The following is a 24,512-nucleotide window of genomic DNA, read 5'->3' on the forward strand; positions in this document are numbered from 1 at the left end:
GCTAGGGATGATGCCATCAGAGCGCGTCCTCCCCGGAAGAGACGTGGCAACAGGGCCAACAGGCGAAGGCATCGTCGTCCCCCCTCCCTCCTCCTCCTCCTCCCTTTCCGTCATGGCCACGCCTATTCACCGGAATCTGTGAGGGGAATCCGTGAGTATCGGTGGATCTTCGCGCGGGGCCGGTAAATAAGGGCTAGGGCGCCTAGGGATCGCGTCACTCGGGCGCCTGGGTTCCTTTCCTGGTGGAGGGCAGGACTCCTGGGTTCCTGGCAGGGCGGGGCTGCAGAGCAGGGCGCCCGGATCCCCTTCTGAAAGAGGAGCGGCAGTGGGGCGATCACTGCTCCTGGGTTCTTCGAAGGGCGTGAGCGTCGCTGGATCCGGGCGGGGCGGCGGCTGGGATGCTTGGCTGGAAGAGATGACGATTGGCATGTGGGTGGGGGGAGAGAAAAGCTTCTGTGATTTTTAAACATCACAGTCTTGAGGGTGCTTTCGTAGAGATATCTCCAGTGCGCCTGGGACTAACTTGGGTAGTACAGTACTTTATTTGTGTGGGCAGAGTATTGCTCTCTCCGTGGGCTGATTCTGGTATAGCTCCTCCATAGAGCAGTAACAGTTGCCTGAAAGATCAGGAAAATCAACAGGTCTAGCCTTCTCTGCTTTTGCAGCGCCATGCTCCTCAGTGTTACCTGCTGTGTTTTGGGGTGGGAGATGGAGGGGAGAGTGCAAATGTTGTGGGAGCATTCAGATGAGGGCAGTGTAGATTCTGGACTCTGCTAGTGAGGAACGTGCAGGAATTGGAGCTAATGATGAAGACTTGGGTGGAGTTTGTGTTTTGCTAATCTGGTATCTAGGTTGGGTTGGAAAGCCTTCATCCAGGCAAGGCAGTAATCCCTCTTTCTTTCCTTGCCTAGCTTTCTTTGGTCCTGAGTTGGCACTGTATTTGCCATCATGGGGCTTTGTAAATGCCCCAAGAGGAAAGTCACCAATCTGTTCTGTTTTGAGCACCGGGTGAACGTCTGTGAGAACTGCATTGTTGCTAATCATGCCAAGGTAAATGGGGCCACTGGATTAAGGGTGCAGGGTTGAGACTGGGCTAGAGAGTTACCTTTTGCCAGGAGGCAATGTAACCTTGGAAAAGGGGGAAATGGGGATTTTAGGTTCTCATCTTTCTCCCTTTTCCTGCTCTTGTTAGAAACACGAAAGCAGAATGTTGAAAAGTATTTGCCTTTGTGATGGGGTGTGAGAGGAACCTGCATCATTCAAGATTTTGGGCTATAACTCCCACCAGGGCATAGCTGTCAATCGTCCTTTATTTGGGGGCAAACTCCCTTATCCCAGTGCCGTGTCCAGCTGCTGTCCCTTACTGATGATGTCCCTTAAATTTCCCAGGTTTCAAAGGAAGCAGCTCCTCTCCCTCCCTCCCTGCCGGCCAGGGAGGAGGGAGGCTCCAACTGTGTTGCTTGGCTGCCTGGCCTGCCCCCCTCCGGCCTCCTCTCACCAGCCTCGGCCCCCGGGAGCCCCTCCCCACCAGGACTGAGGAGCCTTGAGAGGAGAGTGAGGGCAATCATAGAGAAAGCAGTTCAGAGAGAGGAGGCGGAGGCGCGGGCAGGTGTTCCAAGGGCTAACCATAGAGGAGGAAAGCGGAGGAAGGACCGCAAGCGCTTCTCCCATAGATTTGTAGTGGTAGATTAGCATAGATACTCTGATCTGTGGGTTTACTTTGGGCACTATTCCCCCCCCCCTTCCTCCCGCCCCGCCTGATGGAACTGAGAACTACAGATGGAGCATGAGAGAAAAGAACTGCAGCACCATCTTTGTAGCTTGGACTTCGTTTTGCGCGAAAAGTGGTTGCTGCTTGTAGTTATTTAATTGCAGTGTTTCATCAGCTGGTGTCTTGAGCAGCAACCTCTGGAAACGAAGGGCTAAAAACCGGTGCTGCTCTCCAAAATTATCAGGTCCCTTTTAACTTTGTATTTCAGCTGGTTGACTAAAATCTCTTTATTTTGGCTGCTGATCCTTTATTTTCAAGGCTGCTGGTCCCTTATTTTCAAATCTGTACGTTGACAGCTATGCACCAGGGGCACACAGGGATGGTGGGAGTTGTAGCTCGAGGGCCACGGCACCATCTCCCCTTCCCTCAATTGTTGCTTTGTGCTACCTTTTCAGAAGTGTGATGAAGTGCCTCCTGGGCATTGATTTCTATGCTGTTCAAACATCTGATGCAGAAGGGTGGCTTTTTGTTGCCCTTAACATCAGACTTCATTGGCTTTTTTTACTGGAGCTTGGAAAGTTGCTAGAGGGAAGAACATAGAACCACCTCTGTATCAACAGCTACTAGGGCCAAAAGAGCCAGTCATATGATCTCGGTTTTTCCCCAGCTCTCCTGCCCCCTTTTATTTTTTTAACTTTTTGTCAATCTGTGTAAAGCTGCAGTTGCACAAATGATATCACCATATGTGATTTACCTGTACATAATAAAGAAATAGGGTTGGTTCTGATTCAGTTATGCGACTGTCTCCTTCCTTCAGTTCGACAATTTCCTAAGCACCCTCTTAGTAACACCTACTCTGCGCCAAGTTCAGACCTCTCAGACACACAAAAGTAGGCTGTGCTTTCCTTTGGGGATCTTACTAGACCTGAGCATCTTTAGAGATCTTTGTTATTGTTATTGTTATCGTTGTTACCAATATCCTAAAACTCTGGTGCAACCACACTTACCCTGAGCCTAATTCCCTCTTGCCAAGCACTTGCCTCTCTTTCTCTTCTTCTAGTGCATTGTCCAGTCATACCTGCAGTGGCTTCAGGACAGTGATTACAATCCCAACTGTCGGCTGTGCAATACACTTCTCTCCACTGAAGAGACAGTCCGGCTGGTCTGCTATGGTCAGTAAAAGTTCTCTATGCTCTCAGGTGTGACATCCATCCATGAAGCTAGGTCTAGGCTCTGCAAGCAGTAACTCTGCTAAACCTAGCAAATCGTCTTCCTGAGGCCATCCAGAAAATGCCCCCTTTCCCTGGACCTTGAAATGCCACTGCAGCAACTTTAAAGTTGGCTTCATGCAAATAGAGAGGCAGGAAAATGTTGATTGTGGAAAGAGGGTGGGGCGTTTGTGGGAGATGCATCCTACTCCAAGTCTGCCAGAAACCTGTAGTTGGTTAAGGCTACTGGGAGGGGGAAAACTACAGTTCTCAGTATTCTTTGTGGGAAGTCATGTGCTTTCGCTGTATGGTGTGGTTCTGCCCTGTCTGTCCCCATGTGAAGGTTTGCCCTAACAGATCCCCCACCCCCATTCCTGTAGATCTCTTTCACTGGTCTTGCCTCAACGAGATGGCCAACCAGCTGCCGAAGAATACTGCCCCAGCCGGCTACCAGTGTCCCAACTGTCAGGGCCCCGTCTTTCCACCGGCCAACCTTGTCAGTCCAGTAGCATCAGTACTGCGAGAGAAGCTGTCAATGGTGAATTGGGCTCGGGCTGGCCTTGGGCTCCCGCTGGTAAGAGGCAATTCCAGCATTTTTGGTTTTTGCTTTATTCTAAGGAGGGCTAATTGGAGGCATAAGAAAAGCTGGGTTGGATTAGGCCAGTGGCCCATATGCTCCAGTATCTGTCACCGAGGCCAATAGAGCATAGCTATGATTTGCCTAGAGCCTGCTGCCAGGTAGAGAGGTTCTTGCTGTTTTTAGCTTCTGGGTTTGTCTTGTGAGGAAGAAAGAAAGTGATGCACTAGTCAGCAAAACACCCTTGATGGGGAGGGGGAATCTGCAGTGGGCTCCTCATCAAGCAGATTCCCAGATGGCAGTTCCCTTTTTCCTTTCCCCTCTCGGGGACTGGACTAGGGATCCAGTTCTGTGTTTCAGCATGTGCAAACGGTTGCCACTTGGGTAAATCCAGGGTGTTTGTATCCTTGGACAGACAGACGTATCCATGGAAGTGAAGGGTCAGCTTCAGGGCATCTCTGCAAGCTGGAAGATGAACCTTAGCCAGGCCTGCTGGACTGAAGGCACAGATTCCAGGGCCAGAGGACTTTCTGCACCCACCTGCGTGTTTCTTCTGCCTGCTGTGGATTTTCCTAATTAGCCTTACACCTGACTTTTGCTTTCATTCTGCTCAGATTGATGAAATGGAGACAGTCCAGGAAGCGGAGCCTCACGACACCGCAGACTACACGGATTGGTCCAGCTTCACCGGTGAGTATTGCCAGAGTAGGAGGAGCCAGGCACCGTGACAGCTGTTCTGTCTCTTGGCTGCTGGTCCCACCCCTCTCACCCCCTCTGGCAGGGTCTCCTGGCATGATAACACAACTCCTTTTCTCTGGAGGCTTTGTGAGCGCAGAGCATTCAAGGTGCCCCACTCAGGGAGACAACTGTGTTTAGGAACTAACTGGGGAGGGGGCTGCATTTCGCAATTCCATTCCCATTGGGAGATTTCCTACCCCTCTCTCCCATGAGCACTGCAAACAGGAAAGTTGGGGAGGGGGGTTACCCTCATAGCAGCCAGAATCTCTGTATTTGGTGGTAAGGAATTGCCATGGCCTCACACTGAAGACCTTGCCCCTTGAGGGAAGGGGCATGGCCCTGGTGACCCTGGGTCTCTGGCCTAAACTTGTGAAGAAGTGTCTCAAGCGCATGAACCAAGCCTTGCCTCAGTGACCTCTCCTCTCTTTCTCGCCCCATATCCAGCCCTCAACTCAGAGGAGGCTGTGCAGCAGAGCCCCCATTCGGCCTTCTCTTACAGTCCAAGCGCAAGCTTCCCCTCCTCCCAACAACAGCAAAGCATGAACAACGGGGCAGTGCAGGAGCATCAGCACACGGTCATCAGCATGAATGCTTTGTCCAATGACCCCGTCACCATTAACGCAGGTAGGCACACAGGTGGGGGGCCTTTTATCCAGGGAAGGCTGCCTGGGGGGGAACAATACTATCTCCCCCATGATGGAACGTGGGCTGAGGAAGAGAATGGGACCTCATGCCTTTTTGCTTTCTGACTTGCTGCCTGTGGCCCATTCCTCTCAGATGTGAAGCTGGCAAATGAAATGAAATTGGCAAATGGGGCAAATTGGATTGTGGGAAGCAGGGAAAGGAGAGTTCTCCCAACCTACTGATGCTGCCAGTTGGTGGGCAGATATTTAAGATGGACAAAAGGAAGAACTTTGTACAGAACAGACCACACATAGTTGGATACACACCCGCCTTCTTCAGGGGTCTCCCTGCTGCTGCTGCTCTTTTGTTGAGCTTCTCCTTGTCTCCTTGGGAGTCAGGAGGGCAACCTCACCCCAGTAGCGCCCCTTGATCAGTGGCAGGAGCCAGAGGGTGCTGCTCTTCAGTTCTGCAGTCCCCAGGCAAGTGGCAAGTTGGAGCCAAACTGTTTTCTGGCATGGAGGGCAACACAAGCAACAAGGAGGAGAGTGATGCCCATGCCTGGCATGCAGGAGGTCCAGGGTTCAATCCCTGCTGGCATCTCCATTTAAAAAGAGAATCAGGGAGCTGCAGTAGCAGCAAGAGGTGTTGGGAAGGCCATGCCTGCCTGGTAGGTCGGTTCTGCTGATCAGTGTGTGCAGAGGCAGCAACCTTTGACTCAATGAGAGTCTGAGCTGGGACAGGGCAGCTTCTGGGATGCCCCCTGGGCCATCCTCATGCTGCTAATAATAATAATAATAATAATAATACCTTTATTGTCATTGTACAACCTGTGTACAATGAAATTAAACGAGCCTCCCTCCCCCCCCCAACACTCAATCTCTTATCGAACCATCTTGCAAGTCAATTTCGCTATGTTATTTTCTGTTCAGCAGCCTAAGAGCCCACAGATAGAAGTTATTTTTTAGCCTGTTGGTACGGCTGATTATACTTCTATATCTCCTGCCCGAGGGTAGAAGATTAAAGAGGTGAGGGCCGGGGGTGTGAGTCATCCCTGAGAATTTTCTCGCTCTTCTAATGCAACGATCCCTTGCGATGTCATCTAGTGGACTCAAGGGACAGCCCGTGATATCATGTGCTGTATTCACCACCCTCTGTAGAGACTTTCTGTCCATGGCAAATCAGGGTTTGTAAAGTGGGTTAGGCCTTTTTCGTGGGGGTGGGTGGCCTTTTCCAACCCATTTTCTCTATGCTATTATCGGCTCCTTTTCTGGCAGCCTCCTCGCCACGGAAAGTGTATGACACCCGGGAAGGCGGGGGCAGCAGGGCTTCCGAGGCTCACGTGGACTTTGACGAAGACAAGTACCGGCGGCGGCCAGCGCTTGGCTGGCTTGCCCAGCTGCTCAAGTAAGTTTGGAAGAAGCTGCAGCCATTCAGAGTGGGGCTGGCCAGAGACACGGGGGCCTCCTGTTCCCATGGGGCTGATGTGGCATGTGGAAGGCTTCTATACAGGCTGGCATGAGAATGGTAGAGACCCCAGATACAGGAAGAGTCTGGGCTTATACTGAAGGAAGGCCGGGAAGCCGAAGTCCCAGTAGGGAGGGGCAGGAAGCTGGGCTGTGGTGTGTATGCAAATGTGGGCACATACACACTCTTCTTTTTGTTTGTTTCTACCTTCAGAGAAGTACTGCCTTCACATTTTCAAACACATCATTTGGGCAATGATGTTGTGCAGGAAGCCAAATTGAGCCTCATAGACTGAGCTCTGTTTAGCCTTGATTCCAAATATTTCTCTCTGTCTCATCATCCCTGTTCTGAATTGACTCCTCCTTGTAAAGTGGAGAGGGCTGACATCCACCTAGCAGGCTGGGAGGCACGAGGTCTGTCTCTTGCCCCAAACTTTCCAAGCTTCCCTCCTTTACCTTTTTATTTGAGCTTATTAAATGTTTAAATCGAAATATGTTCAACCTTCCAATTGCTTTCCCCCCACCTTGGATTGTGCTGCTGAAAGCAGGCACTTACTTCTTTAGCCTACTTATTAAGGAACTCCTTTCAGAAAATGCCTTGTTCCTTACTATACTGTCCCTAAGGCTTTCTTTCTCAGCTGTGTCCTCACAGCAGCTCAGCTAATGTCTAGAAGGAGCTCACAGTTCACCAGTTTGGATTTCGCCTCTTCCCTGCTTGGAAGGAGCTCTTGCTAACACTTTCTCTCCTTCCTCTTGCTGTCAGGAACCGCTTCAGCTCTAGGAAGCAGCCCCGCTCCATGATGCAGAGGTTCGTCATCCTCCTCCTAATTGGTGGAATTGGTTTCCTCACCCTTGTCATCATCATGATGAAGGTGGGACGGGCCTCTGCCGACCACGACCCCAACTTGGACCCCAAGTTCAACCCACACATCCGGGTTGGGCAGGAGTGAGTGGGGGGGGGCAGCCTCTTCCCTGCTGGGCTCCCTTCTCTGTTCTGGGCTCCCCTGCCCGCTCCTGGAGAAAGTTGGACTGAGGAGAGTCCTGGTTGCGATCTCAGCCCCTCCCAGGAAGAAGCAGGTGACCACGGCCATTCCTGACAGCTTGGACAAAGAGACTTTGGTGAAGGAGTCGCCCTCTTCCTTCTGTCTTCTGCAAACTCAAGCTGGAGCTGGGAACTCTTTTTGCATTTTGGGGGGCCCACCCCACCCCTTTCCTGCTGCATCCAAATGCCGGGATGGTCACAGGCGGGAGAGGGTCGCTTTTCCTGGGCATCTCCCTGTGACACTACAGAGAGGAATAACAGTTCAGTGGTCTGCATCTGCTTTTTCTGACTACCACTCAATGGAGTACCCCCAGTCTTCCTCCGTTCACTGATGTGAAATGACAGCTGCTGAGTCAGCAGAGGAGCTCTCTCGGCCCCCACCCCCTGTCACACACACACACACACACCCCCCAACCCCCAAAGTTTCATTGGCTTTCTTTTTACCGAAGTGAAAAGCCCAACCTCTTCGCTCAGCTTTTACTAGCAGCTGAGATACTCTCTTTTGTTTTTCTCAGCTTTGATGTTCATAAAGGAACTATGGAAACCAAGCACTCCCCACGCACCCCTGCTCCCTCCCAGTGCCCTGTAACAGTGTCGGTAAAAGAGTGGGACCAAGTGGGGGTGGGGAGGAGTTTCCTCCCTTTGCCCAATTTGGGGTGGGAGGGGGTTTCAGTAATAGGGCTTCTGCTGCTTCAGACCCGCCTCGGTCCTTTGCTGTGGGCTACCTGAATTCCATGAACATAGGGAAGCCCTACTTGGATCTCCTTTTGGTCCTGGCAGGGCTGGTGCGTGGGGGCCCAAGCACTTTACCAAAGGCAGTTGTTTTTCCAGCACAAGGGTCTGCACCATCCCCGATAGCTTTCCTTAGCACAGCTGTAGCCCCAAGGAGCAGGTGCCTGCTTCTTGCACAGCCCATCTTTGCCCTGCCAAGTGTGCACCTCTCAACAGGGCGTTTGCAGCTGGGGAGAGCACTAGGGAGGAGGGAGCAGAATCCCCCTTACCACAATACTCTGGCAGTAATGGAGACATGGATAAATGGCTCATTGTCAGCTCAGCAGAACGCTGAAATAGCAGAAATCTAACTGAAAGCTGGCAGCACAAGTGGGGTTTGTTTTTCCTGCTTTAACAGTGCAGTGGCTGGGATCTTGGGTTCCATGTTAAGTTTATTGTGGCAAATGTGATGCCTGTGTACCATTATATAAAGGACTGAGTTGGCCTTGCAATCCCAAGCACCATCTCTCTCTGCTCATCCACCCCCCCCCCCCCAGATCTCATGCTGCAGGGCTGGTAGCAGCTGGGTGATCCTCAGACCCTGCTCTTCAGCTGAGAGGTGCTGGCCCCATTCATAGCAGTTTGGAAAGGGAGTGGGGCACACAAGCCTTCCCATGATCCCTTGCAGCAAGGAACGGTTATTTGGAGGTGTCTGACTGGCATTGCCCCAGCAACGTGACTGTGTGGCTCACTGACCACCTCAATTCTCTCTTGGTGAAAATACAAGACTTTATTACACCTGAAGCAATAGACCTGTTTGTTTGTTGGTGTTCCATTAAACTCTCTTGGTTAACCCGAAACTGTATTTGCTCCCTCCCTTCTTCCTTGGAGGCAAACGGGAACAAGCCTGGGGAGTGCCCCCCCCCCTTTTGAGAATCGCTGCTTAGTACTGTTCCTCTCTGTAATCAATGGTGGCATAGTCCATGCTGAAGCGGGCAAGGAAGGCGGCAAAGTTCAGGGCTGGGCAGAAAGGAGAGGAAGGCATCAGTAATCATTTCAAGTACAAACACTGCTTTTTCCCAATTGAAAGATGGACATCTGAAGTCTGACATCCTCCACACAACCTAGGCCGATGAGTTCTTTCACAGTTCCTTGTGTGCTACAGACATGCAGGCCCATTGGGAATGTAGCGCTAAACCATGGTTTAGCTCTATGGTAATAAGCCATGGGCTTGCATATTTCCCCTTTCCCGCTCTGCTGGCATGGCTCCCATGAAGAAATTCGAAGTACCCACTTTCAAACTATTTAGAATTCCTTGCTGCTTCTCAGTTTGGCAGAACTCTGGTTAGCTTAAACTATAACCTGAGAAGCTGCCGCAGAGTTAGGCCATTGATCCAGCCAGCTGAGTACTGTCCCCAATCCATTGATTTGTAATAGCTCTCCAGGGTTTCAGATGAGGGACTTTCCCAGCCCTACACAGAGATGCTTCCGAGGACTGAACCTGTAACCTTCTGCATGCGAGGCAGGTGCCCTGACACTGAGCTGAAGCCCTTCCTCTGGTTTGTTAATAAGCCAGGACCACAAACCAACAACTTGATCGTGGCAGCACCATAAACCATGGCTTTGATCCTACATTTCAAAGCAAAAGCAGAAGCTTCCAGTCTCTTCGCTGCTTTGGCAGAGGAGACTCATTCACAAACTGCTAACATCATGTGGAAAAGTACGTTGTGGCAGGAGAGCTGAAAGCGCTGATGGAAAAAAGTGACTCTACTTCTCCAACACACAATGGGGGTGGGAGGGACCCACTGCTTTGAAGCAAGCAAGTTTATGCATTTCTGGGTATGACAAAATGTAGAATGGCTGGCAGCAGCCTGGGAGGTCAGGGGAAGCCCTCACAGAAGTTGAGCCATTCAGTAGGGTGTTTGGGCTAGAGGACTGGGCCTTATGTCTGGGAAGCATCAGGGAAAACCTTGCTACCCCAGGGCCAGAGTTGGCTTCGGCTGTGACATGAGGCGGCACCTTCTCCTTTGCAGCAAATGTGACATTCCTAACTGGGCCCACCTCTTTCCACCACTGATAATCCCAGCTGAAGACCCATCCCTCTTAGCTCTAGCCACATTCCTCCTCCTCTCAGGGTTGGGTTCTTTTGGAGGTGGCTCTTCTGCCTTGGAGATGGGGACACTGTGAGTGGATTCCTTTTGTCCTGGTTCAGTGGCTAGAGCTGGGGCAGGTTTTCCAGTGTGCATTTTTCTATGAGCTCTGTCTCATGAGCTTATTAGTAGAAATCAACAGATGCCAGTAAGTATTAAGCACCCGTGGACGATTTTAGTGTTTTTTTGCTTTGTTTACTAAATAAAAGCAAAATAAACCTGCTAAGTTATATCACTTTTTAGAGCCTCATAAAACATTATGATGGCAAAATAATAAAAACCCTGCTCTATGGAAATTGCCCTAATTTGCACAAAAGATTCCAATTCAATCTTTCCCAGAAAGCTGACATCACTGGGCTTGAAGGGAGCCCCAGAATATGTGGTGGGTCCCCAACCCCCCAGTTCCCCAACTTGCCTTACCGAAAGATGTCATGGCAATGTACATCAGCACATCGTCGTCTGCTTGTAAAGTGTAGATCGCTGCCAGCAGTGCCCAGTAGAAGCTGGTTGTATGTGAGGACTGCAGAAACCAAACAGAAGGAGCAGAAGTGATTTGTCTTCAATGATGGAAAAGTGGGAGAGGGGAATCATCTCTATATTCTGATGCACTTCTCTCTGGGGGATTAAGATGGAAGGGGGCAAATGGGACACTTTTCTAGATACTTATTGCAAACCCCCACTACATTTGTGGAAAAGTTAGCTTAGAATCCTAGACCACATACCCCAAATCTCTCCACATCCATTTAATCTGGAGTGAGTCTCAGCATGCTGGTCATATTCAAGAATTTTTTTCATTGATTTAGAGTCAAGGTTAACCTTCCTGGTTTTCTATTTGCAATGCTGAATGCAGATTCAGCAGTGCATAAAATTAAGTGCACCCATGACCACCAAGTCAGGATGTTTGAAACAGAGACAGGTAGAAGGAAGGGCGAGACCTACACTGGGTGACTGGCAATATTTTATGCATTTATTTTCTTAGCACTATTTTTATAGACTGCCCAATAACAATAGAAACATTTAAGATATAAATAGTAAGGGCAAGAATATATAATGAAGAGTAACAAAATGCCACCAACAGAATTAAAAACATCAACCTCAAACTCAAGTAACACAAAGAATATTTTAAAACAGTTTTCAGGATTTAATTTTTGAAAGAAAGAGTTGATGGTGCTGGAAATACGACAAAGGAGCTTGTCTGTTTTGGCAGAGCAGTCTACAACTGAAGTGCTATCACTTCTAACTGACCATCTTATCCTCCTTGAATTTGTCTTGTCCCCTTTTAAAACTGCCCAGGTGTGTGCCATCACCTACATCTTACGGTAGTTAATTCTCTCATTCACCCGTAACATGAGAGCCAGTGTGGTGTACTGGCTAGAGTGCTGGACTAGAACCCTGGAGGCCAGGATTCAAATCCCCCCTCAGCCAGTCACTTCCTCTCAGTCTAATCTACCTCACAAGGTTGTTATGGGGGTTAAATGGCAAGAAGGAGAAGTGTGGGTACCACCCTGAGCTCCTGGGCTTCTCTTATTCAGTCTTCACTGGATGATCCCACTGGGTTCTTGTATTGCAGGAGAGAGAAACTCCACTGTCCACTTTCTCTACATCATGTACAATTTGACACACCTCTATCATGTCCCTCTTCAGTGCTTTTAAACCTAAACTAAAAAGACTCAAGTGTAGTGACCTTTCCTTCTAGGGGAGTTGCTGCATGCCCTTGATCATTTAAGTTGCCCTACTCCATCTCTACCCTGGGATGCAGGTGGCACTGTGGGTTAAACCACAGAGCCTAGGACTTGCCAATCAGAAGGTCGGCGGTTCGAATCCCCGCGACAGGGTGAGCTCCTGTTGCTCAGTCCCTGCTCTTGCCAACCTAGCAGTTCGAAAGCACGTCAAAGTGCAAGTAGATAAATAGGCGGGAAGGTGAACGGCGTTTCCGTGCGCTGCTCTGGTTTGCCAGAAGCGGCTTAGTCATGCTGGCCACATGCTGGCCGCTGTATGCCGGCTCCCTCGGCCAGTAAAGCAAGATGAGCGCCGCAACCCCAGAGTCGGTCACGACTGGACCTAATGGTCAGGGGTCCCTTTACCTTTACTCCACCTCTACAACCACCTTTTTGATAAACAGTGACTTTTGAGATTTGAAAACACAAATTAATGCCAATTATTTATGAAGAGACAGTGTGTCAATGTCCATCTTGATGGGTTTGGTACTTATGCACCAGAACTCATCCATTTTCTACAGTCGCAAGCACCACCAGGGAGTTTTTCTTGTGTAAGCCTCTTTGAAATGACTGCCTGCAAAATAGAGGAAATGTGAGAGAGAGACAGGGAGAGAGATAGAGCTTTTTACCAATAGCACTACGGTAAAATGGAAGCTCATGAGGTCCCCCCTTTGGGAGACGAAGAAGTGATACAGATCACCAATGAGAACACCTGTGTGAATGATGAGCATAAGGATAGAGCCAATGGTGTAGATGACTTTGCTTGGGAAGGTGATAGTTATGAATGGATCCTTCCAGCTCATCCTCTCTATGCCCCTCTGCAGTTGGCTGCTTCATTGATTTAGAACCCTGAGGAAGGCAAAGCACATTCAGACAGCCCAGCCTCTGACAGATGCAGATCCTGGCCTGCTGAAGTCATAGAGACCCAGAGGTTCCAGAACTCTTGGCCTGGGAAAAGGCAGCCACGGGCAAGAGAGTGCTGGGGTGCAGCAAGCCAAGTTGGAAAGCCAAGTTGATGAAGAATAAGGAAGAGGGGGTGGGCAACCTTGCAAAGTCCCAGGAAGCTGGAATCCTTGACCCCCAGCAAACTCTCAGCATGCCAGGCTGCTTTCCTCAAGCCTCACTTTCCAGAAGACGGGCAGAACCTTCCTCCAGATTATACAATGCGGGGTGGGTCTCTGGCACTAGGGCAGCCTGACCCCTAACCCTTTTGTGACCAGGCAGCACCTCCTCTTCCCCTCCCTCCACAGAAGCCGAGATCTGACTTCAATGTACCTGCCTCAGTGCCCTGGGGGAGGTTAGTTCCCTTGGGGGAGAGTGAAGAGTATGTTCCTTAAGGAGGGGGACCCCGAGACCCTGCCAGTCCCCCCTTCTGAGTCTTGTTCAGTGGAGGGGGGCCTCCCGGGGGGCGAGAGAAGCGTTTTCAAGGGGTTGTCCTTGTGCTGCTAGGCTGGGCGCTCCCTGTGTGCCTCAGGGGGTGTGGGGTTTTTTTTTGGGGGGAAGGCTCCCTCCTCTTTTCCACGGGCCGGTCTGGGAAGCCGCCGAGCGCTGACAACGTCGTCAGGCAGCGGCAGGATTGCTTTCTCCTTTAAGCAGGTGCACCAGCTGGAGGAAGAGCCGGAAGCGGAAGTGCTTCAACAAAGCTTTATTGAGCGTCTGGTCTCCATAGAGACGGGAAGCCCTTCCCTGGGCCCGGTCGCAACAAAACTTTATTGTTCCCGGAAGTGGAAGTTGTTGCCGTTGACCGGTGCCGCCCTTCCCTCTCCGGTCTCCCCATCCTCCCCCCTACCCCCACCCCACGGCCAAACACGCACTCATACGCAGCGGGTCATGTCGGCGCCTCAGGCGGAGCGGGGCCCCGAGGGCGCGGGCGGCAAGCGGAGGCCGCACGGGATGCTGAAGCTCTACTACGGGCTGCCGGACCCGTCTGGGGAGGCGTTGGCGGGACCGGCCAGGGGGGATCTCGGGGGCCCCACCGACATCAACGGCCCCCACTTCGACCCGGAAGTCTTCCTCACCAAGGTGAGGGGGGGCACAGACGGGCAGATACACTCTCCGCGCCTAGCAACACCCTGCCTAGTGGCGAGGTCTCCATGGCAACCCTCCCTGGGCTGGCTCCACCGTCCAGTCTCGAGCTGGCCCGTCCCAAAACTCACTTGTTCCGGGAAATACTGCTTTGCTTTCCCAAAATGCTGAGCACCTTGAGCTGAGTGTCTCTGGGCATGAGCAGAGTGCCTTTTGCCTCGAAGGGTTAGCATGTTCACAGATCCAGATTTCACTCCGCGCAAAAGATCGCAGGTTTCCTCATGGTGAAGAAGGCAGTCTGCTATTACTGAAGCATTGGACCTGAGAACAGAGTGCCTCTGGTAATCTGCAGAGTGCCATCTCCAAAGGATGCCAGACCTATGAATCAGCAAATCCATAAGAGGTTAAGGAGAGCATAAGGCCACTGGCCCATCTAGTCCTATTCTCACAGTGGCCAACCAAAGGGAAGCCCCCAAGCAGGTTCTGGGCTGATAGGCTTATCCTCCCCTGTTTTGGCTCTCACTTCCACCCTGAATCCACTATGAGCCCGGTTTTTGAACCGGGAAGGGCAGGGTATAAATAAAAAGTTTATTATTATTATTTATTATTATGTGTTCCTTGGTGTTGGCAAGCCACCCCCTCAGCCTCTGTCTCACCAACTGCAATATTGGGGAGTAAAAAAAATAATCTCCTTTTAAAAAAATGAATAACCCAAACAAGCATGCATAATGGTAGTGTGTTGCATTTCACTTGCAGCAGTTCAGTCACCTATTGACCTGCCTTATCCAGAAGTCAGACTCTTGCTCTGTTTAGCCCAGATCTTAGCGCTGCAGCCGGTGATCCTTTTGAACCTAAGGCCTTCTGTACACAAAGCAAGGGCTCAATGATTAAACGGGGGCGGGGGGCGGAGGAGTGTTCACAAGGATAGCCAGAGGAGCATTGGCCTCTGTTCAGTTTGCTGCTGACAGCACGCATCTGTTCAGTTTGCTGCTGACAGCACGCATCTCTGTTGTATGTGACAGCTGCGAAAAGAATGCCCCCTGGCCCAGCTGATGGACTGCGAGACAGACATGGTGAAGCAGATCCGATCCTTGGACAGTGACATGCAGACTCTAGTCTATGAAAATTACAACAAATTCATCTCGGCAACAGGTAACTGGAAGGCTTGGCAGGGGGGGGAAGGTCCTGGAAAAGTTATATTTGTGGTTCACCTCCCTCTTCCAGTTTATTATTATTTAGATCAGGTGTGGGAAACCTGCAGCCCACAGAACTTCCCCACTGAGCCCTCAGTTTCCTCCCCACCTCAGCCCCACCCTCTGCACAGCCAATCAGCTTAAACAGACAGCTTCTGTTAGTGCCAATGGAAGAAAATGCTTTTGAAGCAGACTCTTCCTAACATTCTCACGTTCCATTCTTCAGACACAATCCGTAAGATGAAGAATGACTTCAAGAAGATGGAGGATGAGATGGACTGCTTGGCAGCAAACATGGCCGTCATCACGGAGTTCAGTGCAAGCATCAGCAGCACCTTGCAGGATCAACATGAGCAGATCACCAAACTATCTGGTGCGATACCACTTCTCTGATTGCTGCTGGTGTCAGGAGGTGTCAGGACAAGGGTGTCAGGAGCCCATTGGAGCTGATGCAAAGATGGCTGGGGAGGGGGCACCAGTTCAGTGGCAGAACATCCACTTTGCATGTCGGAGGCTACCTGTTTAATCCCTAGCATCTCCAGGAGGAGCTTGTTGAGTGCTGGAAGGTGGGGTGGCACCAGTTGGGGTTTGGGGCTGCAAAGCAGCTTGCCTGCCCTGCTCTGACTTCCTCCCTCTCTCTTGACCCCAGGTGTTCATGCGCTCCTACGCAAGCTGCAGTTCCTGTTTGAGCTGCCGGCCCGCCTGACCAAATGTGTGGAGATGGAGGCCTACGGGCAGGCTGTGCGATACTACAGCAAGGCCCGCTCCATCCTCCACCAGTACCAACATATGCCTTCCTTCCGGGGCATCCAGGATGACTGCCAGAAGATCATGGCTGACCTCGCTCAGAAGCTGCGCGAGAAATTCAGGTAGGCAACAGAAGACATCAGGGGAGCTGTTGCACTTGACTGTTTGCTACAAATGGGGCTGTGTTTGGGGAGGTCTTGGGGACTGAAGCAGTAGAGGCTGTGAGCCAGAAGTTTCGGCAAAGAATGGTGGCTGCTCTGTGATTCTGCTGTGCATATTTAGATTAGCTTAACTGACATGGTTTCCTTTCGAGGAATCCTGAGGTTGGAGAGGATTCCCCAGAGCCCTACAGTTCCCTGGGGGGAAGAGAATGGCTGCAGGGAGCCAATGTGGTGCCATAATTGGAGTGCCTAATGAGGAGCTGGGGTTCAGGTACACCACCACCCTGCTCAATGCAGCCCTGAAGCATGCTGGGCATACTGGCCCCCCTCACTATCTCTCAGCCTAACCTACCTTGTAGGATCATTGTGCATTTATGAAATTTCTGGGGGGAAATCTTCTGTGTCACCCAGGACTCCTGGGATGAAGGGTGGAATGAGAATGTCACTTAAGAGGAGGAGCCAGTTTAAAATCTGCAGCTTAGCCCTCAGAGCCTTCCTTCCTGCCTCCTCAGGGATGGGGGCTCTTGCGCCAAGGACTTAGCGGAGTGTGTGGAGCTGCTGCTGCAGCTGGGCGAGCCCGCCGAGGAGCTGTGCGACGAGTTCCTCTCTCATGCCTGCTGCCGCCTGGAAGCTGAGCTGCGAGCCCTGGAGGCGGAGCTGGGCGAGGGGCAGCTGGCCACCCCGGCCACCGACATCCTGGAGTTCACCGACCGTGGCTGCAACAACTTTGTCAGCAACTTGTGCCTGGTGATTGCCTCATACCAAGAGCTGTTTGTCAGCCGGGAGGGGGCCCGTGAGATTGCCAGCATGGCCCATGACAAGCTGGTGGCCTTTGTGGACGGCCTGATGGAGCGCTACTTTGCCCTGGTGGAGAGGCGCATCCAGCTGGAGCGGGGCGTGGGCGATAACTCCCTGCTGGTGCGGGCCCTGGACCGCTTCCACCGCCGCTTGCAGGCTTTGGTCAAGCTCTTGCCCGCCTCACGGTCAGCGGCGGAGGGCACAGAAATCGTGGTGCGGGCAGCCAAGGAGCGCATCCGCCAGTACCTACAGGCCCTGCAGAGCTTCTACCTGGACTGCTTGACAGACGTGCGCCAGTCCTTGGCCGCTCCTCGGCTCATGGGGAAGGACAGCCCCAACCTGGCAGAGCTGCTGGGCACCATCTCAGCCTCCATCCTCAACCAGATCAAGTCTGTGCTCACCTACGTCCACCTCTTCACTGCCAAGGACATCACTTTCTCTAACAAGCCTTATTTCAAGGTAAGGGTAGAGAGAAAGAGATTTTGTTAGACTTTTCAGAGAGAAAGTTGCTTGCTGGAGCCTGGAGACTTGATACATCACAATAAATAAAAATGCCTGGGTGCGCATATGTAGAATTACATAAGGTAACTCATGGCGACACAAATTGTATGAGAGCCAAACCCTCTGTAGGCTTCACGACAAGAACCTTCCACTGCCACCAGAAACCCCATAAGAAACTCCTCCTTGGGTCCTGCTTTTGTAGGATGGACCTCTCTGATTGTGGGAGAAGCACCCCAGGATATCTCCCTTCCAGGGGTTAAGGCAGAGATGGGTGTATTCAGCCTCTGTCTCTTTAGTTTACATTTTGGGATATGCAGCTGCCAGCCTGAAGCCTCTGCATGCTTCACGATGGGGCCCCATAGCTGCTAGTCCTCATGAATCCCTTCTCATTATGCCCCTCAGCCACTTGCGTCTCTGAAAGATCCCTGCATTGCTGGGAGTTGGACTAATGACCTTTGGGGTCCCTTCCAGCCATACAATTCTATGAAATGTCTGAAATGAGGTACGGGCCCCTTAACCCTTCTTCCCCAATGTGAACAGCTGTAGTGGCTCCCTGACAGTTCAGCGGCTGGTGGCCCCGTACTTGAACTGCCCCACATAGCTCCAGTCCTGCTATGTGATTTCTCTCTTAAGAAAAGCAAAGGCTCAAAGCTTTCTCACCGCCTATGAGCAATGGGCTTTGCCAACATCCTCCAATTCAGGCATCCCTCCCGTTTGTCAGTGTCTTGGCTGACCCAGTGAGTCGTTGAGGGACCCGAGGGCCAAACTCAGGCAGAGCCTCCGTCCCTGTTCTTGCCAGAAAAGGAAGGGTTAAAGAGCCCCTTGGTTCCACCAACTCCCTGCAGTGCTGGCCCTGGAATCAAACTGTGGCTCATGTCAAGGCTGGGTGGCTGAGACTTTTTGCTGCGATGCCTCTAACTTTCCCCCGTGCCTCTCCTTGCTTTTTCCTAGGGGGAATTCTGCAGCCAGGGTGTCCGCGAAGGCCTCATTGTCAGCTTCATCAAGTCCATCTGCCAGACAGCCCGGCAGTTCTGTGAGAGCACGGGCGATAAGGGGGGCTCCACGCCCCCCACCCTGCTGCTACTCCTCTCCCGCCTCTGCCTGGACTACGAGACCTCCACCATCAGCTACATCCTCACGTTGACAGATGAACAGTTTCTGGTGCAGGTGTGTCACACGTGGGAAGAGAGGATGCTGGGAGTCATTTCAGGCTTGGGAGACTTAAATGGCCAGGGTGGGGGGCAGAAGGGGGCTGTGTTTCCTTTCCTCTGCTCAGAACCGAGTTCATTGAGATCTGAATAAGGCCTCAGCTGTGCCATTATTCCACACAACTATGAAACAAACATAGGGCTTTGTTCCCTCTTTATATATACAAAGAAGCACATTTTAGACCTGCCAGTTTTCTTTTAGAAGCCAACTACCAAACAAGAAGGGGGGGGAAAGCATTACGCAAGCTCCGTAAACAGGTCTTAAAAAAAAACATTTATAACATAATATATAACGAAATAGCGGAAGCCAGAACTGTACATACTGTCCCATTTGCATCATCTCTGTGTGTGTGTAGCAGAGCTCGCTGGTTTCCTTATTGCAGAATAAGGATTGCAGTATGTGTGACTCATGGAACTTTCTCAGCCAGGGGGCAGCCCCAAAGGAAAAATCCTGGCTAGCTTGCTTCTGGCTTTTGGAGGGGTCCTTCCCTGTTGAGTATGTTGCTTGGTGTATTCAGGTGTGGGGTGGGTCCCCCCCCCCCCATATCACAGGGCCAGAGTCTCTTTCAAGGGAGTTAATCCTATGCAGAGTAAATACTATTTATTAGAAATGCATTAGAATTGGATTTTGTCACTTTGGAAGAAGCTTGAAATGTAAGTATTGTGACCCCTGCATTCCACATGCGTTGGCTGAGAATGAAATGTGTAAACTCCATTTATGGCTCTGGTCCTCAGTGCCGCTTCTTTGATGACTGTGTCAATTAGCTTTCCAGTCACTCCTCAGTCTTTCAGTCACTGCATAGGGCGCACCTGCTGCTTCCCCACCACCCCAGGAAACCCCTACATTTCTTGCCTCCCATAAAACATGTACCGTATTTCATTTCTCCAGATGCGGTTCAGAAAGATGTAAATCTCAAACCATTCAGAAATAAGCAAAGCCTATCCAAATATAGCCTGTTTAGTATTGGTATGGTGTAGCAGTTAACAGCGCGAGCTTTGAGCCAGAAAGTCCCTGATTCAAATCCTGCCTCTGCTGGGAGCCTGTTGGATGACATTGGGCAAGCTAGTCCCTCTTAGCTTTTCCCACCCTCCACCTCCAGTTTTGTTCTTAGCGGACTGGTTCTTGTGGTAAGGCCTCCTTACGTATCTAAAAGCTCCTTGAGTTTTCCAAAGCCCCACATCAAGCTACCAAGTGCCACCCTTTTCATCCTTCTCCTGCTCTGCCTTGTCTCTGGACCAGGACCACTCTCCCGTCACCCCTGTCACTGGCTTGTGTGCTGAAGCCCGGGAAGCCGCCCAGAAGCTGCTGAACCACTACGTGAAGGTGCAAGGCCTGGTCATCTCTCAGATGCTGCGCAAAAGCGTCGAGACGCGGGATTGGATCACCACCATTGAACCACGCAATGTCCGTGCCGTCATGAAGCGTGTGGTGGAGGATGCCACCTCCATTGATGTTCAAGTGAGCGGGGCGGAGGGGAAAGGGGGGGGGAGGGATTTCAGAAAATCACCCGGTTCCAGCTTCTTACCTTGCCTGTAAATGGAAAAGTCAGCTATGGTATAAGAGAGGGCACCATATGAGGAAGAGGGGGGTTGGAATTTGGGTTTTCCCTCCTCTTTATCTATTTGTTTATTTATAACGATACCATGAAAATAACAGTTTCCAATGTATCTATACGGAAAGCACATTAAAATTTAAAATCAGCTAATCATCATGGAAAAATGTATTCTTAACAGGCTACATAAGTTTGGCAGAATAGAAAAGTTTTCAGCAAGCATTGGCACAGAAGGCACCTGCTGAATCTCTAGTGACGGAGCATTCCACAGGCCCTTTTTGTTGTTGATGTCAAATGAGCCTCACCAACTCGGGGAACGACCAGCGACACTCCTGCGGACGTTCTCAGTGATCGAGCTGAAATAGAAGAGCTTTGTCAGTCCCTGAGGCACCCTGGACCAAAGTTGTTCAGGGCTCTGTAAATTAATATAAATAGTAAATGGGCAGCCAGTGCACCTGTTTTGACAGTGGTTTCATATGCTGCTTGTTACAGGGTAAGCGTGGGGTGCCAGGGGTCTCATTTGGAAGAGGGTGTTGTCTAGAAGTGAACAGGCCAAGTTCCCCAAAGAGAAGGGCGCTGGGGCTTCTATCTCCTTGGAATCCTAGACCCAGATGGGCAGAAGCAGGCTGTAGTCACTCAGTGGTACCCCCTGACTCTTCCAATCTTCCTTTATTTCCCATGAGCTCACAATGGAAAAAAGAACTATAATGCTATTATGTTTCTCTCTGCCAAAAGTGCCCCAGCTGGAAACATGATTTGTAATGGGCATATTTTACGCAGGAAACAGAACCTGCTGTGGTTTGGCCTTCATCTCCCCTAGCCTTCCGCCCCCAGCTGTCAGGGTGAACCTGTGCAGAGGCTCCCTCTCCATTTGAGTAACTGCCTCACACGTTAATCTCCCCACACAGGTTGGTCTTCTCTATGAGGAAGGTGTGCGCAAAGCCCAGAGCAGTGATTCCAGCAAAAGGACCTTCTCTGTCTACAGCAGCTCCCGGCAGCAGAGCCGCTACGCGCCCAGTTACACGCCCAGGTGAGCTGGGGAGGCAGGACAGGGAGTTTAAATCATCCCTAAGTCTTAAAGGAGCAGGCAGGGCACTGTGTGTGTCTAATGCAACCTTGCAAATTGGCCCCTAATCTGGTCCGCAAGAATTGATGCTGGCTTGCCTGCCATGGATACCTCGCATAGTTATTGTGTGCCACATCAAAGACCAAAAGAACCCAAAAGTGGATCTGTCAGCTTCCCAGCTTGGGCTGCAGTCCTAATACCTGCTGATGACGTGGCCCAGCCAGCGCTGCATACCCATCCCTGCTGCTTGCACTGGCCAGGACGGAAGCAGGGTGGGATGGAGGAAAGAATAGCCCTCCTCCCTTGCCTGTGCCAAGGCTGGTGCCACGAAGAGGCCCAGATCAGGCTCACAGCTGCCCCCTGATGGCAGTAGGGATCCAGCAGACTCAGAACCACCCCACCTGCAGAAGGGTTCCTGCTGGCTCCTGTTCACTGGGTGGGTACGTTGGTGTGATGTTTCCCTTCTGATGGCAGAGCTCTCTCCCCACAGCAGAGGCTGGTGGAACTCTGCAGGCCTGGGCGGAGGGAAAGAGATGTCCATCCAAACCCCTCTCCAGCAAGGCAGCTCAGGGGCTGGGGGATAGTGTGCTAGTCTCCTGGGCACGGCCCTTAGCCCCACAAGCGGTCAGCCACTCCGTATGAACCTCATCTCATTCTCTTCTTTCCCCAAGCGCTCCCATGGATACCAACCTGCTGAGCAATATCCAGAAGCTTTTCTCAGAGCGCATCGACATCTTCAGCCCTGCGGAATTCAACAAGGTGAGGAGCCTGCAGTGGCGTGCTCTGTTGTGCTTCCTCCAGCCAAAGCACGTGAGGTTGGTGGCCTCTCTACAGGGGTGCCTGGATCTGCCTCTTGGGGAGATGTGCATGCACCCCACAGGGAGAGAGGAGCCATTGCCCTTGCCAACAGAGGATGGGAGTGATCCCTAGAAAGGGTAGCAGGTTCCTTTTCTTTGGTTATTGCTCTATCTATCTATCTATCTATCTATTTATCTATCTTTCACTAGGGCTGCAGTTGCAGCCTGAACGTCATTCGATTACACCACTCAGATCAGGAGAGAACCGTCATTTTCACAATATGTAGGGGAGGCGTCCGTTTGGGTTCTCCCTCTCAGTGTTAAAAGTCTAATAGTTCATGGAGCTCCAATCTGCTTATCCCCTCCCAAATTGCCTGATTCTCAGTGGAGCCCAGAATCGGAGCTTGTGGTCATCTTGGCACCTTTGCTGAATGAATCTCCCATCCTCTTACAGTTTCTGAGCAGCGTTTGGCTGCCACCAGGACAGAGGTGAATCAAGCCTTTATTAAGAAGCTTATGATGAACATCCATGATGAAGGTCCTTAGTAAGACCTGACCAGGATGGATGGTTAAGCTTGGCTGGTAAGAGCAGCCACATAAGTGCCTTTACTCTTGGGTCTTAGGTGTACCTCTCTCTATTAGTTTTTCTGTTTGTAATCTTCAAAATTGACACAGCAATGTGTGATTGGGGCAGGAGGGCGAAGCCACAGGCAATGGCATTTGCCTGTTTTGTTGTCACTCCTAGGCCAGGTAGGTTGCAGAACATTACCAATAAAGCAAGTGCAATTTAAATGAAAATCCTAGAATAAAAACACAAAACGGCCATGCAAGGGGAAGGGAGGCACCCATTGACTTAACCAAAGGCCTGGCTGAAGAGAGGCAGACTGAGCAGTTGTCCAAAACCATACAATGATTTCAATGAACACCCCCCGGGGAAAGTATCAGGAAAACATCCATTTGGGGGGCAGGGCGAGCAGATTTTTGGATCTTCAGTCTGCTGTCCATTTTTTAATCCTCTTCATCCTCTTCTTCCACTCAGGTCTCTGTGCTTACCGGCATAATCAAGATCAGCCTGAAGACGTTCCTGGAGTGTGTCCGCCTGCGAACTTTTGGCCGCTTTGGCCTGCAGCAGATCCAGGTGGACTGTTACTACCTGCAACTCTATCTGTGGCGCTTTGTCTCTGATGAGAACCTGGTGCACTTCTTGCTGGACGAGATTGTGGGCAGCACAGCCCACCGCTGCCTTGACCCCGTGCCCATGGAGCAGAGTGTCATTGAGGTCATCTGTGAGCGCGGCTAGGGCACGAGGAGGGGGCTGGACCCGGGGGGGAGGCAGCTCTTGTTCCCTGCCAGGTAGGGGGAGAACGGGAATGTCTGGCAGGTGAGACCTCAAAATATGTCAATGTGGTTGTGATAAATAAAGAATAACTTAAACCGTGTTTACTGGTGAAGGCTATTTTGTTTCTGCAGCAGCCAGGAAACTGTAGCTCTGGATAAATGAAACCGTGTCAGTTGCTCCTTTTTGCATGATTTCATGAGAGCATGAGAAAGGTCCTGCAGCAGCAGCTGGGACAGGCCAAAGGCTCATCCAGTCCAGCATCCTGTCTCTGTGGCCAACCAGATTTGTTCATTATTGTTATTCCATTTATATCCCACTTCCTCCTTCCAAGGAGCTCAAGGTGGTATGTGTGGGTCTCTCCCTTCCTCTGGATTTTGACCAAACTAAGCCTCCTAGAACAAAATATACATCAGTAGACTTAGTTTAGTCAGAATCAGGTATACACTTCCAGAGTTAATGCTAAATACATTATTCAGTGGTACCTCAGGTTACATACGCTTCAGGTTACATACTCTTCAGGTTACAGACTCTTCAGGTTACAGACTCCGCTAACCCAGAAATAGTACCTCGGGTTAAGAACTTTGCTTCAGGATGAGAACAGAAATCGTGCTCTGGTGGCGTGGTGGCAGCAGGAGGCCCCATTAGCTAAAGTGGTGCTTCAGGTTAAGAACAGTTTCAGGTTAAGAACAGACCTCCGGAATGAATTAAGTTCTTAATTCGAGGTACCACTGTACTGTATCTGGTAAATGAGTCACCATAGCCACTAGAGGGCTGTGAAAATTTGCGTCCCAGGCTTTTTAGACTCGTCTACCCATGTACTAACTGAAGCCCAAGGGGCACATGGGTTGCCAGATGTGAAATATATTGGCAATATTTTCGGCTCTCCTATGCCACTGCTTTTCCAAACTGCTGAACTCAGTTCTGGGCTGAGTTCAGGGATTTCATACGGAGGACTACAGTCCTACATTACATGCATGTGACATGCACAAGCTGAAAGGGACACGCAACGTTGAAAGCTTAGGCCCTTCATTTCCCCCTTTCTTGAAACATGTTGCTCTCCCTGCCCGCCCTGCCTTGCAAATGCAACTGTGAATAATTTTTTAAACCACCCCTTCTCAAAAAGTTGGTAGGGAAACGGGCAGCTGGGTGAAATTGCTTTCAGGGGCGTATGTGGCACAGAAG

General features: G+C 50.9%; 3 protein-coding genes and 1 long non-coding RNA gene across 11 annotated transcripts; 2 read left to right on the plus strand and 2 right to left on the minus strand.

The window, feature by feature from the left end:
- The first annotated feature begins 14 nt into the window (after nucleotides 1-14).
- ZFPL1 (zinc finger protein like 1) lies at nucleotides 15-8,934 on the plus strand. 5 transcript variants are annotated; one of them, XM_083416961.1, is made up of 8 exons: nucleotides 15-151; nucleotides 912-1,050; nucleotides 2,772-2,883; nucleotides 3,300-3,493; nucleotides 4,111-4,186; nucleotides 4,679-4,858; nucleotides 6,133-6,262; nucleotides 7,085-8,934. In XM_083416961.1, the coding sequence occupies exons 2-8, from the start codon at nucleotides 949-951 to the stop codon at nucleotides 7,269-7,271; spliced, it is 981 nt and encodes a 326-aa protein (XP_083273087.1). In that variant the 5' UTR covers nucleotides 15-151; nucleotides 912-948; the 3' UTR covers nucleotides 7,272-8,934. The 5 variants fall into 5 exon arrangements, with proteins under 5 accessions (XP_083273087.1, XP_083273089.1, XP_083273088.1 ...); XM_083416963.1 differs by having other exon boundaries at nucleotides 38-138; XM_083416962.1 differs by having other exon boundaries at nucleotides 43-182.
- TMEM262 (transmembrane protein 262) lies at nucleotides 8,839-14,565 on the minus strand (the record flags this gene model as incomplete). 2 transcript variants are annotated; one of them, XM_083416967.1, is made up of 3 exons in its annotated part: nucleotides 8,839-9,094; nucleotides 10,645-10,744; nucleotides 14,099-14,565. In XM_083416967.1, the coding sequence occupies 3 exons, from the start codon at nucleotides 14,363-14,365 to the stop codon at nucleotides 9,018-9,020; spliced, it is 444 nt and encodes a 147-aa protein (XP_083273093.1). In that variant the 3' UTR covers nucleotides 8,839-9,017. The 2 variants fall into 2 exon arrangements, with proteins under 2 accessions (XP_083273093.1, XP_083273094.1); XM_083416968.1 differs by lacking the exon at nucleotides 14,099-14,565 and adding an exon at nucleotides 12,572-12,745.
- On the minus strand, nucleotides 11,379-12,565 carry LOC310666321. Its single transcript, XR_014505878.1, has 2 exons — nucleotides 12,320-12,565; nucleotides 11,379-11,965 (listed from the first exon to the last, which is right to left on the minus strand). It is a non-coding gene; the product is annotated as an uncharacterized lncRNA (long non-coding RNA).
- On the plus strand, nucleotides 12,930-23,429 carry VPS51 (VPS51 subunit of GARP complex). Of its 3 annotated transcripts, none has more exons than XM_083416959.1 (10): nucleotides 12,930-13,112; nucleotides 14,990-15,119; nucleotides 15,387-15,533; nucleotides 15,810-16,029; nucleotides 16,581-17,325; nucleotides 18,319-18,534; nucleotides 19,816-20,034; nucleotides 21,037-21,158; nucleotides 21,866-21,953; nucleotides 23,031-23,429. In XM_083416959.1, exons 2-10 carry the CDS (start codon nucleotides 15,020-15,022, stop codon nucleotides 23,289-23,291), a joined length of 2,118 nt encoding a protein of 705 aa, XP_083273085.1. In that variant the 5' UTR covers nucleotides 12,930-13,112; nucleotides 14,990-15,019; the 3' UTR covers nucleotides 23,292-23,429. The 3 variants fall into 3 exon arrangements, with proteins under 3 accessions (XP_083273085.1, XP_083273084.1, XP_083273086.1); XM_083416958.1 differs by lacking the exon at nucleotides 12,930-13,112 and adding an exon at nucleotides 13,616-13,964; XM_083416960.1 differs by lacking the exon at nucleotides 12,930-13,112 and adding an exon at nucleotides 14,810-14,920 and having other exon boundaries at nucleotides 14,951-15,119.
- The last annotated feature ends 1,083 nt before the right edge of the window (nucleotides 23,430-24,512 follow it).

Source organism: Podarcis tiliguerta (genome assembly GCF_965153285.1).
Source record: "Podarcis tiliguerta genome assembly, chromosome: 16".
In the NCBI taxonomy this organism is placed as follows: Eukaryota; Metazoa; Chordata; class Lepidosauria; order Squamata; family Lacertidae; genus Podarcis; species Podarcis tiliguerta.